At 38.9% G+C, this 16,687-nt stretch overlaps 1 protein-coding gene across 1 annotated transcript; it reads left to right on the top strand.

The window, feature by feature from the left end:
• The first annotated feature begins 1,101 nt into the window (after positions 1–1,101).
• MMP27 (matrix metallopeptidase 27) lies at positions 1,102–15,289 on the top strand. The gene is made up of 10 exons (XM_022560557.3): positions 1,102–1,858; positions 2,680–2,918; positions 4,018–4,166; positions 4,260–4,388; positions 8,520–8,681; positions 8,857–8,977; positions 10,236–10,366; positions 11,193–11,352; positions 11,914–12,017; positions 12,968–15,289. Exons 1-10 carry the CDS (start codon positions 1,760–1,762, stop codon positions 13,207–13,209), a joined length of 1,536 nt encoding a protein of 511 aa, XP_022416265.1. The 5' UTR covers positions 1,102–1,759; the 3' UTR covers positions 13,210–15,289.
• Positions 15,290–16,687: the final 1,398 nt, after the last annotated feature.

The following is a 16,687-nucleotide window of genomic DNA, read 5'->3' as shown; positions in this document are numbered from 1 at the left end:
TAAACAGATTGCAGAGTACAACATATCCAAACATTGTTTAAAAAGCTTCTAATGTCAAAAACAGACACCAAAAAAGAAACTTTGAAGAAATAGAGACAGTCCTGGGAGCAAAAGAGAATGTCAAAATAAACAAACAAACAAAAAAACTTAACATTCTTTAAAAATAAGACATAATTTACATCCAAAAAACATTAACAAAATACAAAAAAGTATACTCAGAGAACTAGAAAGAGCTCTTGGAAATTAAAAATATAACTGAAATAAGAAACTCAGTAGGTGAGCTGGAAATAAAGTTGATGGAAAATAGTAAAGGATATTTTGAAAACGCAGAGATTTAATCCAAGAGTTCCAGTAGATATGTATTCCAGAAAGAGAAAGAGGAAACTGGGTGGAAAGAAATTATCAAAGAAATAATAGAGGAAAGCTTCCTTGAATTGAAATTTTCATAATGAAAGAGCTCTCTTACTGCCAAACAATGTTAATGCAAAAAGACTCACATTAAGAGACATCATTATAAAACTTCAGAATATCTGGTTAACGAGACTTTCAAAATTTTTCAGAAGAAAAAAGAAAAATATCAAGAATCAGAATAAAAGTCTTTTCAACAACAATACTAGATTCTAGAAAACAATGGAACAGTAACTTCAAAATTCTAAGGGAGATTTATTTCAGCCCGATTTTCCATAACCAGAAACAGTCTCAGTCAAGTGTGAGGATGGAATGAATGGCATTCTAGATACGAAAAGATTAGAAACATGCATTTTCCTTGCACACTTTCTTAGACCCTCCATCCCTATTTCCCATGGCTATCTACACATATATTTGCTCCAGTCAGGACAGATTTCCTACAGCTCATTTCCGCCATGGTACCTGTTTCCTGTGGCCTCCCTCCACTCATATGCCTTCTCCTTTCCTCTGTGAAAACCAAATCTCCTACACGTTCTTCAAGAGCCAGTGCAAGCTCCACTTGCTTGAAGCCTTTAGGCCACACACATCTGCAGTGATCTCTCTACCTTTTGACCCTTCTCAGTCTCTAGAATCTTCACATGCATTTTGCTACTTTTCTCATTTTATCTGGCATTAGTCTCTGTATATGTCTGAATTATCCAACAAGATTGGAACAGTATCTTAGTGTGATAGGAAAATAGAAAGTGCTTGGTAAACATCTGATGTTTACCCAGTTAATTAGGATAATCTGATTCCTGAATCAATTGTCTTTTCATGACACCATATTTTTTTTTTTGAGAAACAGACACGGCTTGTTTATTAGAATGCAGAAAGTATCTGTATCAAGAGCAAGACAACAGATGAAATTGTATTTCTCAGAAGAAGCAACAAATTACAATTTCGCAAACATAACAGGTGATTTCAAAAAAGATAAAATTTTTTTACAAAGAAAATTATATTTTTATGCAAATATTTTGGGCTTTCATTCAAAGGAAGATTATTTCATAAACTCTCAAGAATTTATGGATAAGAAAACCTTCAACTTTGCAAGTACAAAAGTAACTTGGAGGCTGACTTTATATTATTTTGAATTCAATAATGAACAATGACTGTGTTTACCAAACAACTGTAGATCATGATTGCAAAATCAAGTCGCCCTAAGAAAAAAAAAGCATATCATGACACACCCCATGGCAAATGTCCTTTTCTGTTTTTAATCAGAGGATGATACAAGTCAACTCATGCCACGTCTCACTATTATTTTCTAAATTCTATGCAAACAGGACAAGGCTTCAACTGAAGAGAGAGAAGAATGAAGAGACTTCTTCTATTTTTGGTCCTTGTAACATTTTCTTCTGCATTTCCCACAGACCGAAAGATGGAATATGAAGAAAATATGCAACTGGCTCAGGTACTGCCTCAATAAATGTTATTAATGACTATCAATAAAACTTTTACTTTATTGATTGTATTGGGACTTAAAAAGACAGCTAGTTCCTACCAAAGAGTCCTGAACTTTCTTGTGAGGAGCTGCTTTTCCTTTCCTTGGCTCTAAGGACATCAAGGAACTTTGAGGGGTGGAGAGTAGGGGTGGGGTGGAGGACAGGCAGGATTTGCTACAACTTTAAGCAATAGTTACAAGTGAAGGGATAGTGAGAGTAGAAAGGGTCAGCTCTGAAAGAATGGAGGTCTCCATAAAAGCATTTGAAGACCAACCAGGAGAACCCAACTATATTTTGGAGCCACTTATCCCTATATGTATGAAAAACACATTGTTTTGGAGATTCCCTGTAAAAATCAGTCCAATTTGCCATGTTTGGTGAAATTATTTACATTTGAAAAATGGATAATCACATCTCCTCTAGAATTTGTTTCAAGGAAACACCAAAATGAAAGTAACAGCAACAATATGTAAGACACAAGATAATTTAACACACAGAAGAAGCTTGCTTCTCTTCTGTGGAAGTTTGGAGTCTCATAGGCTGTATGGGTTTAGCCAGTTCTGGTCACACATAGCTCAATGAGTTCTTGAAAACTGAAAACACAGGTTGACTCTTTGCTTTCTTCTTTGTTTTCTTCCTCTCTTCTTTCTTTTCTCACTCCTTCCTTTCCCTTGTTACTTATTTCCTTTTTCCCTCCTACTGCCGAAAAGGATTGCAGAAAATTTTGTTTTCTCCTGAGATGGAGATCTGCTCTCCTGTAGTCTGTGCCTTTTTTTGTCTTTTTGGTCAGGCATATCTCAACCAGTTCTACTCTCTTGAAATAGAAGGGAGTCATCTTGTTCAAAGCAAGAACAGAAGTGTCATAGACAGCAAAATTCGTGAAATGCAAGCATTTTTCGGATTGACAGTGACTGGAAAACTGGACTCAAATACTCTTGAGATCATGAAGACACCCAGGTGTGGGGTGCCTGATGTGGGTCAGTATGGCTACACTCTCCCTGGGTGGAAGAAATACAATCTCACATACAGGTAATGCTACTGCCCCTAATCTCAAGGAACATGAAAATAATCTCCAAGGAACAGAAATAATAATAGTTTATTTTACCGAGCACTTCCTGTGTGCACGGCACTTGATAGATTTTATTTATTCCATCCTCCCAAGAAATTTGTGACATAGGCATCACTGCTATTACCACCTTAAACACAGAGAAACAAAAGCTTATTTACCACAGGCCATTTTACACAGCTCTTCTCAGCAGACTGGCTCTGGCAGATATGCTCTAATCTCTAGCCTCTGCCACCTCTATAAAAGCTCAGGACCAGGATCTGCCTTCTGATTGCAGATGCTTAAAGGTACAAATGAAGTGTGCTCAAGGGAAAATGGGAAGACCCTGGAGCACAACCAGTTCATGTCAGAGATGTGCGTGAGTCAGATTGTCACATCTAAGGTGGACCCCAGACATCTCAAGGACAGGGAGCTGGCCTATTGGCAGAAAGAAGATGAAGTGCACCTGTGACCTGAGATAGAGTCAGTGACTTTGACCACTGCTCTAGAGCCTTCCTGGCTGGCCCTAAAGAGTCTTTCTGATAGTTCTTCCTTCATCTTACTGAGCCTTAGGGATTGAGATAAAAATATGTTTATCAAGATAGGGAATATAAACTAAGGGAAGATATTTTCCTGAGTAACAAACTCTTTGTGGCTTTCAAGTGAGACTCTTAATATATGACACATGCAGAAGACTGATTTCTACAAGCCGTTTGAGAAAATAAGTCTCAATTCTTTTTAGAAGATATTTATAATACAGTCATATACACAGCAAACACATACATGAGATTAATGATCTCCCGCTTAAGATGTGATCTTAGGGAAATCATTTAACCTCTTTAAGCCTCATTTGTTAAAGTGTGATAATACTACCTGATGAATAGGGCAAATGAAAGATTGAATTATATAGCATACGTAAAAGTACCTTATTTAAATAGTAAAGTAGTGTACAAATGTAGCAATAGCACTGTACCAAAAGTTACTGCCGCATATAATTGATGACATAGAAATTATTTTCTTTCCATAGTATGTGTTTACATGCATGTATAACCACCAATTGATATATTTTTGTTAATTTCTAAGAATCGTAAACTACACTCCAGATATGGCACGAGCTGATGTGGATGAAGCTATCCAAAAAGGTTTAGAAGTGTGGAGCAAAGTTACTCCACTAATATTCACCAAGATTTCCAAAGGGATTGCAGACATCATGATTGCCTTTAGGACCCGAGGTAAGGTTTTCAGCAGAGAAAACTATATGGCTATTTTCATCCCAGGAGCTTTGAAGATGCTGATCCTTTTTCCCCCCATGAATTGTATCTCAGTCCATGGTTGGTGTCCTCGTTATTTTGATGGCCCCTTGGGAGTCCTTGGCCATGCCTTTCCTCCTGGTCTGGGTCTGGGTGGAGACACTCACTTTGATGAGGATGAAAACTGGACCAAGGATGGAGCAGGTGAGCCCGATTTTCTTTATGAACAAAATTTTGTTATTCATACAAATTCCTAAAGGAATAGTTTTGCAACTAGTTGCTTTTTACGTCCCAATTTCCCTACGATTTTTCATATTCCAGATGACATTCATGAAAGTGTCCAATGTCTATTCAAACCATTGTGCTTGTCCAGTTCAGAGCCTTATCCACACAACATCTTCATAAAGTTGCTAATCCTGTTATGATCAGAACATTCTTCCCTTACTCAGATGTTCTTTCATATACCCACAATGCCTGAAGGGCCACTATGTGCCTGGAACTGTGCAAGGTGTTGTACAGACCACAAAGTTGTACTCAAAAAGTTCCAGCTCTTCAGAGGTTCATGATCTTGTGTGATGTATAAAGCCTAGACCCACTCACCACGATACAAGGCAGACTGTGCTGTCTGTTATACCCATGGCAGAAGTCATCTCTGGCTTGAGGACTGAAAGAAGACTCTGGGGAGGTGGTGATTCTAAGTTAGCGATTGAAGGATGCTGTGTGGGTTCATGGCCCATAGGAAGTCTGTTTATATGCATGAACCTCTTCTAGCTCTTGCCTGTCTGCCAAGGTATTAGACCCTGGTCTTTATATTTGACTTATTTCTTCAGACTAAGTGGGTTGATTTTATTTCTTTTCATGGGCCTCCCTGGCACTAAAATAAGAGATATTTTATTACTTTTCAAACAAAAAACAAAACTTTACTATAGTAAAAATATGTGCCTCAAATGAAGGAGCAGGTTGAGTAGACTCTCGGGTTCTCCCACTCTTTTTTTCTATCATTGACTACAGTCATCTTGGGTCTGGCATCTGGTTTCCCAGGTCCCAGGAAAGTGGAGGCTGTGTCTCTCTGGTGGGTGGTACGCAAGGCCACAATTCAGTCCTGACCAAGTAACTCCAGACAGTCTGTGGGTCAGTTTTACAGTTTCTGCAAAACTGAAAGCCAGTGACTCAAAATGATGTGTGGCCACTCCTTGCTAAGTCTGATCATGTGATGTAATTGTTTTTCCAAGAGCTAGGAAACAAAGAGGGTAAAGAACTCAGTGCTGGCTGAACTTCAGGTACCGAGGAAGTCTGGGATTGGTTGCTGCCACTGCCATGTGAGTTACATCAAAGACAAGAAAATGAAAGAGGTGGGGTGACACCATGACCCAAACAACAGAATAGTTGAATGGACCATGTCTGTATCTCCTGCTGAAACATGTCCCAATATTTCTCTGGATTTGGCCTAAAGGCAGTGTGGATATGTGCAATCAGGCAGTTATAGGAAATATCTTAGTGTTCACCAAAATCAGAATGACTCCACTTTGTCAGCCAGGATTTACTTTCATATCTAGAGGTAGATATGAAAGTTTCACTGTCATTTTATCCCTATTAATTCCAATACTTAGTAGTAAAATTACTATTACGCATACTGCAACAGGCCCCTAGCCAAAGGGGATGTGTGGGGTCGATTACAAAAAAGTCCAATGTGATCTGTGCCTCAAGGTGGCAAAACTTGCTTGAGCAAAGCAGAGGATAAATATAGCCCTCCACCAAGTTCTGGGTGGATAGCCAGGCAACAATACTAAAATGGGTTATCTTCTAACTACTTTGCTACATTCCCTCAGCTTTGAAATTTTTGGCCCTGGGGGATGCCCAATCATATAACTCTTACCTCACTGACGTAGAAGGGAAAATGCCTTCCTGTTCTCTAATAAAAACATAAAATCTCAAGCATACGTGACCTCCAATCAGATTTTTTAAATAGAAAATTTGGCAATAATGTATAATATATGATTACCTTCTTTACGTATACATAAGCTCTCTCTATGGAAAGGGCACAAAAGTCTTAGTGTAACTTCCTTAAAAGCAATAGACAACCGTCATCTGCTAATCCCACTGTTTGCTAAGGGGAGGACAGTCACTGCGTGGTGATGTCAGAGGAATTTGTGCACATAGAGAGGCTTTCCTGAGAATCTCCCAAAGTGAGGTCAGTGTCAAGCCTGTATGTGAATGTAAATGTTCTACGCACACATATGCACTAAACAACTGAAACAGACCTCAGAGACCACTACAGATGCAGTGTTGGGATGGAGAAGAGCAGTGGTCTGTGGCTGGGCAGACCTTACTTGCAGGAAGGTGACACATGTTATCTGTAATAAAGGTGAAAACACTTTGCAAAGCACTTGCCTTTAGCAAACATTCAGAAAGTGTTTGACACTGATGATTATGTTGGTGATTATTAGTATTAATGATAATGATGATGATTAGATAGAGTGATTTCTAGGAGAAGGAAAAACTATTCACAAAGGTACTGATGTATTATGTACCAATTTATCTATTTAGTCACACCTCCAAGAAGGCAGCAATGTTGTCTTTTTTTCTACAGTATCATACAGCCTATAATATTGTCAGCACATGAGCGATACTCTACAAATATTTGATAAATGAAGTCACGCGACAAATCTTTACTCAACATCTACTCTGACCCACGCTCTGCAATAGAAATGGAATATACAATAGTGTACAAGACATAGACCCTGCCCTCCAGGGGGTTATAGTCTAGAGGACACACTCTACCAAAAGGCAATTAAAATTAGTATGATCAACAGTGGGATAAAGGGAACTATGGCAATGTAATAGGAGCACATAAGATAAATTCCAATCCATATACAGAGGTCAGGGAGGAAGTGATGCCAAACCTGAGACCTGAAGGCTCTGCAGGAACTCTGAAGACAAAGTGGAGTAAACAGTTCTAGACAGAATAACCCAACCAACCCAAGTATTAGAATTGTGGTGGAACAGAAGGCTAAAATGGTGAATAGGATTCAGATTAGAATCCTTTATAGAAGGTCTTGAAAGCCACGATAAGTGTTTGGACTTCATTCAGATGATCTGAGTTTGAATTACTTTTTGAAAGAGTCACTTGTCCCATCCCCGTCCAAAAGCACATGCAGTGATATTGCCAGCAGCAAAAGCCAGACCAGAAAAGCATGAACGTCCATGAAATAATTTTTTGCCATTACATGTTCGTTTTGTGCAAACATCACTGGACAAAGCGCCATCACAAAAGGCTCAGCCTTTTCCTTCATGTCCATAGGCTTAGTTGCAAGTCCAAGGACAGTCTTTTATATACTTAGAAACTTACAGACTGTGGGAGAGACAGAGAAATAAAAAGGCAAGTCCAACCATGCATGGTACAACTTCTGGTGTGGTAAAGTACAGAGTACTATGGTCTTGTATAGGAGGCACAGCTAACCATTCGATCATCCACATAAAAACCTGGATATCCAGCAACCATCACTAAGCAGTTTCTCAGTCACCAGGAATAAAAGATGATTAAGACATGGTCCCTGTACCGACAGGGTACACAGCTTGGTCAAAGAAATAGACAATGCAGTACTTATCTGCAAAGACAGAATTAAGCACTGAGTCTACAGAAGCCGAGAGAGGTGCAATTAAGTCAACCTGGATAGGAGCTGGGGAATAAGAGAAGCCTCATGAGGGAGATGGCTCTAGGGGGAATCCTGAGGAATACATAGGATAGCGGGGAGAAAGTGGGGTGAGAAAGTAATACGCTGGGCAGAAGGGATGGAGATACGGAGACACAGAGATTAGAAAGAACATGGCATAGATGAGAAATGCAAATAATTCAATATGGCTAGCTCATGGAATGTGAAAATAAAATATGAGGCTGGGAAAAAAAGCAGGGACTAGTTCATGGAAGGCCATGTTTAGGTATTTGGACTTGATCCTACAGCCAATGGAGAACCTCTGAATAATATAGGTAGGAGAAACATGATCACATTCAGCAGCCTAAAAACAACCAAAGACTGGTGGCTTCTCTCTCTCTCTCTCTCTCTCTCTCTTTTTTTTTTTTTTTACTACTATCCATTTCTGAGACACCTGTTTCCTGCCATCTGTTAACTCTGGGTTATATTTCTCCATGATGTGACTAATGCCAATTATCAGTCTTGAAATATTTCCCAGATAAATGATGGTGAATATGTTATAAGAATTATCTGCTGTTTGGCAAGCCTTTTCTTCATTCCCCTCAGTTACTTCCTAATCTCAGATGCAATCATTCTCCTTCTGAATGACTAATGTACTCATGTTTTCCCTGTTTTTGTTAAGGATTCAACTTGTTTCTTGTGGCTGCTCATGAATTTGGTCATTCACTGGGGCTCTCTCACACCAATGATCAAACAGCTTTGATGTTCCCAAATTATGTCTCCCTGGATCCTAGCAAATACCCACTTTCTCAGGATGATATCAATGGAATACAATCCATCTATGGTGAGCAACAAATCTGAATATATGTGAACTGAATTGAAAGCCTTCCAGGAAGGAAGTTGAGAAAATCACTTCTTGAAATATTATCATGAAGAAAATATTCTCTTGGGTAAGATCCTTCTGTAGGTATTTCTACATGCCTTCTTAATTCACTAAGGTATTTCTTTTCTCATCAAAGGAAGTCCACCTAAGACACCTGCTAAGCCAAAGGGACCCACTGTACCCCATGCCTGTGACCCTGATTTGACTTTTGATGCTATCACCACTTTCCGCAGAGAAGTAATGTTCTTTAAAGGCAGGTAAACCCATTCCCTTAAACACCTCAACTTCCTATGAAGCTTTTTCTTTTCAAGAGATTTGGGGATAAGAGAGCTGTGGGGGTAGTGAGAATATGTGCCTTTGCTTTTCATTTTATAACTGCCCATATTGTTTGAATGTTTTATTCTGTGCACATATCTCTTACTTGTTTGATAAATTAATTTTTAAATGTTTTTAAGCAAATTTTAAAATTGCCATTGAAACAGAGTCTACTTTCAGTGACTTCTTAGTTAAAATAACACACCACTCCTGGTGGTGTGCTGGAGGTGGCTTATACTATTTCAGGATCCAATTGTTAAATTTTCAAGAATTTTGTAAACTAGTTCACATCACTTTGGTAGCTTGAAACTGGCCATGGTTGGAATATTTACACCCTGGAAATCATCAAATGATAAAAATTAGGTTTTTTTCCTACCTGGAGAGCCAATTGTTAAATACGCATCGACAGACCTTTCCTTGAAGCCGAATCAACAGTGTTAGCTGTGGTAGGAAATCTCTTCTCTCACTATGTATAATTTACTGCACTTAACTTGCAACGTGGTGTGTCAATTATGTATACCATGACCATATTTTCAGAACAGAGTATCAAGACATACACCATCTGATAAGGATATAGGGGCAAAAGAAAAGAATATCTGAAATCAGACTCCTGCCACCCACAACTATGTAGCACTGTAATTACATGCTGTCACTACCATGCTCTTAATAGTCGAGGCTGAGAGACCACTTGTCAGGGATGGGTAGCCAGCATGGGAAGGAAAATGGACTATATGGATTTTTCAAGTCCTCCTCATAGGCTCAGAACTTTACAGCCAGAAGGGAAATCTGAGGAAATATTTAGCCATGTGAATAATAACATTTCTTTATTCTAGCAAACATCAGCACCAAAAAATTCTTCTTAGATTGCTTGGTATTGGTTTAGAATGTTGGGAATTGCTGCTTTGGCAAAAATGAGGTGATTGAGCACACTGAGAACTATTTATGAGATTTCCATGGGTATTTTGCTACTCTAAGTTCCCAAAAGAGTGGGCACAAAGTCATGTCCTGACCTTGGTAGTCCAAAGGGTAGAATTGAACTCATAACCACCTAAATTTGCTGAGGAAATTTGTATTAATGCCATAAATTGTTTGAGGAAAATATCAACCAATTAGATAAGGAACAAGTGTCAGTTTGCAGCATTTTCATTGAAATAGATATATATACACTGTGTATAAAGTATGGTTTTCTGTCTAACACAGGCATCTATGGAGGATCTACTATGATATCACTGATGTTGAATTTGAATTGATCTCTTCATTCTGGCCATCTCTGCCAGCTGATATTCAAGCTGCATATGAGAACCCCAAAGACAAGATTCTGGTTTTTAAAGGTAATTTTACCCATCATTATTCCTCTTCTCCTTCTGGTTGCCTGAACTGTTCAGTGGGTATTTTAGTGCAAGGAATATAATCTTCATGAACGAGCAAAACAGACAGGGCTTCTGCCCTGACCTTAGGTTCCTATCCTAAAGAATAACTATCCAAGGATTCTCGGTGGTTGTGAAGATAAACACCATCCCAACAGCACAGGAGAAAAGAAAACTGTATAACAAAAACTAAAAAGTGTTTTTTTCTGAAAAATAAAGGTAACCCATTTCTCTTCTATGTTCCCTTTTTACTAGGGTTGCTAGACGTGGCAAATAAAAATAAAAGATGCTTTGAATTTTGGACAAACAACAAAATAATTTTTTAATATAAGTATGTCCTTTGCAATATTTTGGATATACTTATACCAAAAATTAGTCATTGTTTATTTGAAATTCAGATTCAATTGGTATCTAATATTCAAATTAGCAACCCTACTTTTTATATGGGTTTCACCAGATTACTTGCCTTTGAGAACACTTGGGTGCTGAAATTTAGGAGAACATGTCCAAATATACTTGACTGTTTTGTCAGAGTTGGAAAGAATTAATACAATGAATTCAATTGACATGGGTATGCACACTACTAACTATAGGTATATATTATTTGTGTAATGTTAATGACATAAGCAGCTAAAGAAAGCAGTAAGAATAAATGGAGACATAAGATTACTAAATCTCTAAGCACTGAAGCTGAAAGGAACTAAGCATCTAATTATTTTCAAACTTCTTAAGACAGCTATTTCTCCCTTTAGGAAATAAATCAGAAGATAATCACTTTCTCTCTTCCTAGATGAAAACTTCTGGATGATCAGAGGATATGCTGTCTTGCCAGATTATCCCAAATCCATCCATATACTTGGATTTCCAAGACGTGTGAAGAAAATTGATGCAGCTGTCTGTGATCGAAACACAAGAAAAACCTACTTCTTTGTGGGCATTTGGTGCTGGAGGCAAGTCTACAGACAATTGACCCTTTGTTTTACTCTGGAAAAAAATATCCAGATAACTTCACTTTAACATGGACAAAAATAAAATTAACCTACAGTCTTCCTAAAGTGTTCTCTTGAAGGCAATCTCAGGTGGATGGCATTCGCCAAACAAAAGAATGTTTCAATCAGTTCAAAGATCTTTCTCCAAGTTAAAAAAATAAAGATAAAATCATAAAGCTGGTGATGCCAACCAAACCGCCAATGACAAACATATCCAGTCAAAATCTTTGAAACTCCAGGATGAGCTCTTATTTTGATTTAACAGTTCCACAGAATAGCATCAATCTGGCAAATTATGTGGCTTTTTCCTCTCATAATTCCTTGCTTTCAAGACATTATAAGTGATTTAACCAAACATAATCTTTGCCATTCTTATTTTATTATTGATCCAACTTGTTTTCTTCCAGTAGGACTACTTTTTTTTTTCTACATCTTTGCTTGACTCCAAGGAGGCAGTAAAAACTAAGCCCTCCCCCTCCAAAACTAAGATCCCCTGAAAACCTTTCAAATCCATGTCTCCAGGTATGATGAAGTTACCCAAACCATGGACAAAGGGTATCCACACAGGGTGGTAAAATACTTTCCAGGAATTGGTCTCCAAGTGGATGCTGCTTTCCAACATAAAGGTAAGTGCCTGACTATAAGGATACTTGGAAGACTTTGCTGACTGTGAAATAAGACAGCATGAAATCTTAAATGTTTCGATTTTAACGTCATTTTATTACTCTAGAGTACATGTAAATAATAATAAACTTTAATCTGAGGGCCTTATCAAAAACTGAATAGTAAGTTCTTAATTATATTCTCTGTCATACTATTTCAAAACTGCAAAAAGTACCAAAATTAACTATCACTGATCCAAGATACCTTATAAAAATACCCCCGAAGAGGTTTAAGTGTGAAAAATGACTAAGCACGTGAAGTGAACAGTGATTCTCAATCTTAATGTACATAGTTTAATACACACAGCTTGGGGTTATGAAACTACAAGTTCCTTAGAGTTTCTGAGGCAGTAGGATTGTGGGTAAGATCCAGGAATCTATAGTCTTAAAGGAACCTCAAGCAATTTAATGCATCAGTTCAGCTACTATATCTTCAGAGACAACAAACCAGACCATGCAGTAAGCAGGAGTCTAAACATGTTTTTGAGTAACACCACCCGTTATTCTTGTGAAATCTAACATGGAACCTCAAAAACTAAAACAGATTAACCAGAGCAACACTAGGAAAATGAGGATGTAGGGACCAAGGCCATACTCACATTTCTCCCCCTCTCTGAGACACTTTTTTGAAACCTAGTTTGAGAACCTCTGGCATAAACCACAGTCTGACTAGAAAGGTAGTAAGCCCTTGAAACTCATGTTTCATACCTTGGTTTTTTTTTCAGGGAAATAAAAATAATATTTCTCATGTGACTGAGCAGAGTAAAATGTATCTATATATGTATCTATATAGTTACACATTTCTTTTCTCTCCATATAATGTTCAGTTATTTTATTCTATATTCATAAAATTTTAAAGTGTGGAATCATTGTATAGTGGTGCAAAGTAACTAATCATGATTCTCTCTCTCTAGGATTCTTCTATTTCTTCCGTAGATCAAAGCAATTTGAATATGACCCTAAGGCAAAGAACGTTACCCGAATAATGAAAACCAATACTTGGTTTCAATGCAGAGAACCATTAAATTCATCATCTGATTTTACTATCAGCGAGGAAAATGTACATTCAGGGGGAGTGGAGATGTTTTATCATAAGAATTTAAACTTGCTTATTTTCAGTATTGTTCATGTGCTGAAAAACTACAGTTATCAATAAATTCATAGACCTAAAATAAACCTCAAGGGGTCTTTTAATCTGAACTCTGCTTCAAAGGAGAATAGAACTATTCTTTAACATCAAGTTGCCAGTCCTAGTTCTAAATATCTATCTAGTTAAGAGTCAAACAGCTTTTTGAGCTTCCTGATTCTTTTTTACAGGAAGTTATGTATAAACAAAACTCTCACTGGACTTTAAACATATTTTATGCTTTGTAGACTTGAAGAAGTAAGACGTTTGTTATAATAACAAAATACTGAAGACATTTATTAAACCAATCTTTAGCATTCTATTTTGTCTGGACCTTCGGAGTTGGAGAAGCTTGATAAACTGCATCCCTCATCCCTACCCATGTTCTGAACCCACTGAGAAATAACATACAGTTGGGAGAGTAAAATACCACCTTTATTACTGAAAAGCTTATATTGGAGAATGTATCTGTGGCCAAGCAAGCTTCCTAATATCAAATTCTAGAGTGAGCTATATTTACAAGTCATGGGAAGAACTGGAAAGCACCATGCCTCCCCAAGAAAAAGTGAGCTGCCTACAGACAAGATGGAACCCAAAGAGAAAGAAACAAGGATGGAGCTACATGTGCCTAGTTTCTGCTCCCAAATTCACCATTCAAATAAGTTATTCTACCTACCAAAGAGAGGAGTGAGAGCCTAGAGAGATACAGGAAGTGTTACACTAAAGATGATCCCCCAACAATTAAGAAACTAGCAGGAGTAGGAAAGTAGTGTTCCTTCCAGCCCTCCCAACCCCACCCCAAGCATAGACCAATACAATGAACCATTCCTTAGAAAGTTTAAAAGCAAGTTGTGTGCACACTGATCTCATATAAAAGAAATGTAGAGATTTCTTGTGTTTCCTGTATATATGGGTCAATTGGGCTTAAACCTATCGGTAGAAATTTCCTTTCATCTTTATATGTATCTGTTGTATGTTTAGAAACCCAACCATGTACCTGTTGGTTAAGTTTTACCTTTACACCCTCAAAGCTAAATGCTTAGCAAAGCTCTACATTAATTTTCTGTCCCAAAAGATGGGAGGTTGTCAGTTGAACTTGATTCTGATTAGGTGATGGATTGAGTAGTGTCAACTGATAGAAAATAAGCACAGAATATCTCAGGAATTCCTACAGCTAGTCCTCCAAATCACACATTTTTTTCCTTGGGTTAAGTATTACCAGATTCCTAAAAGAAAGGGATATAAGAGGAGCTTTAAGATGGAGGAAGAGTAAGAGGTGGACATCACCTTCCTCCCCACAAATACATCAGAAATACATCTATATGTGGAACAATTCCTACAGAACACCTACTGAATCCTGGCAGAAGAACTCAGACCTCCCAAAAGGCAAGAAACTCCCCACGTATCTGGGTAGGGTAAAAGAAAAAAGAAAAAACAGAGACAAAAGACTAGGGATGGGAGTGGTGCCAGTGGGAGGGAGCTGTGAAAGAGGAAAGGTTTCCACACACTAGGAAACCCCTTCACGGTTGGAGATGGAGGTGGGGAAGCTTCAGAGCCACAGAGGAGAGTGCAGCAACAGGGCTGCAGAGGGCAAAGCAGTGAGATTCTTGCACAGAGGATCACTGCTGACCAGCGCTCACCAGCCCGAAAGGCTTGTCTGCTCACTCACCAGGGCAGGTGGGGGCTGGGAGCTGAGGCTCCGGTTTCGGAAGTCAGATCCCAGGGAGAGAACTGGGGTTGGCTGCGTGAACACAGCTTGAAAGGGGCTAGTGCACCACAGCTAGCCGGGAGGGAGTCCAGGAAAAAGTCTGGAACTGCCTGAGAGGCAAGACTTTTTCTTGCCTCTTTGTTTCACGGTGTGCAAGGAGAGGGTATTAAAAGTGTCATCTAAACGAGCTCCAGAGACGGGTGCGAGCCGCGGCTAACAGCGCAGACCCCAGAGACGGGCATGAGATGCTAAGGCTGCTGCTGCACCACCAAGAAGCATGTGAGCAAGCACAGATCACTATCCACACGTCCCCTCCTGGGAGCCTACGCAGCCTGCCATGTCCAGGGTCCCATTATCCAGGTACAACTTCCCCTGGAGAACAAACAGCACACCTCAGGCTGTTGCAACTTCACACTGGCCTCTGCCACTGCAGGCTTACCCCACATTCCGTACCCCTCCATCCCCCCAGCTTGAGTGAGCCAGAGCACCCCAATCAACTGCTACTATAACCCCATCCTGTCTGAGTGGGAACAGATGTCCTCGGGCGACCTACATGCAGAGGTGAGGCCAAATCCAAAGCTGAACACCAGGAGCTGTGTGAACAAAGAAGAGAAAGGGAAATTTCTCCCAGCAGCCTCAGGAGTAGTGGATTAAATCTCCACAATCAACTTGATGTACCCTGCATCTGTGGAATACCTGAATAGACAATGAATTATCCCAAAATGAGGCGGTGGACTTTGGGAGCAATGATATATATATATATGTTTTCCTTTTTTCCTATCAGTGAGTGTGTATGTGTATGCTTCTGTGTGTGCTTTGTCTGTATAGCTTAGCTTTTACCATCTGTCCTAGGGTTCTGTCTGTCCGTTTTTTTGTTTTGTATTTATTTTTGTTATTGTTGTTGTTGTTTGTTTGTTTCAGTATAGTTTTTAGTGCTTGTTATCATTAGTGGATTTGGTTTTTGGTTTGGTTGCTCTCTTCTTTCTTTCTTTTTTTATTACTTTTAAATTTTTTTAACTTTTAATAATTATATTTTATTTTAATAACTTCATTTTATTTTATTTTTTCTCTCTTTCTTTTTCTTTCTTTCTCCCTTTCATTCTGAGCCATGTGGATGACAGGGTCATGGTGCTCCAGCCAGGTGTCAGGCCTGTGCCTCTGAGGTGGAGAGCTGAGTTCAGGACATTGGTTCACCAGAGACGTCCCAGCTCCAAGTAATATCAAATGGCGAAAATCTCCCAGAGATCTCCATCTCAACGTAAAGACCCAGCTCCACTCAAAGACCAGCAAGCTACATTGCTGGACACCCTATGCCAAATGAGCAAGACAGGAACACAACCCCATCCACAAGCAGAAAGGCTGCCAGAAATAAGGTCACAGGCAACCCAAAACACACCACCAGATGCAGACCTGCCCACCAGAAAGACAAGATCCAGCCTCATCCACCAGAACACCAGCACTATTCCCCTCAACCAGGAAGCCTACACAACCCACTGAAACAACCTTAGCCACTGGGGGCAGACACCAAAAACAATGGGAACTACAAACCTGCAGCCTGAAAAAAGGAGACACCAAACACAGTAAGTTAAGCAAAATGAGAAGACAGAGAAACACACAGCAGATGAAGGAGCAAGGTAAAAACCCACCAGACCAAACAAATGAAGATGAAATAGGCTGTCTACCTGAAAAAGAATTCAGAGCAATAATGGTACAGATTATACAAAATCTAGGAAATAGAATGGAGAAAATACAAGAAACGTTTAACAAGGACCTAGAAGAATTAAAGAGCAAAAAAAAAAA

This window comes from Delphinapterus leucas, chromosome 7, assembly GCF_059928025.1.
Source record: "Delphinapterus leucas isolate spDelLeu-1000000601 "Yukka" chromosome 7, BTC_Dleu_Yukka2, whole genome shotgun sequence".
In the NCBI taxonomy this organism is placed as follows: domain Eukaryota; kingdom Metazoa; phylum Chordata; class Mammalia; order Artiodactyla; family Monodontidae; genus Delphinapterus; species Delphinapterus leucas.
The sequence above is the reverse complement of the archived record's forward strand: the minus strand, read 5'-3'. Positions and strand labels throughout refer to the sequence as shown.

Excerpts from the sequence above, each read along its gene's own strand:
- MMP27 (XM_022560557.3), top strand. The coding sequence starts at position 1,760 with ATGAAGAGACTTCTTCTATTTTTGGTCCTTGTAACATTTTCTTCTGCA. Across the intron at positions 8,978-10,235 it reads GTAATGTTCTTTAAAGGCAG|GCATCTATGGAGGATCTACT; the intron begins GTAAACCCATTC and ends TGTCTAACACAG. Across the intron at positions 10,367-11,192 it reads CAAGATTCTGGTTTTTAAAG|ATGAAAACTTCTGGATGATC; the intron begins GTAATTTTACCC and ends CTCTCTTCCTAG.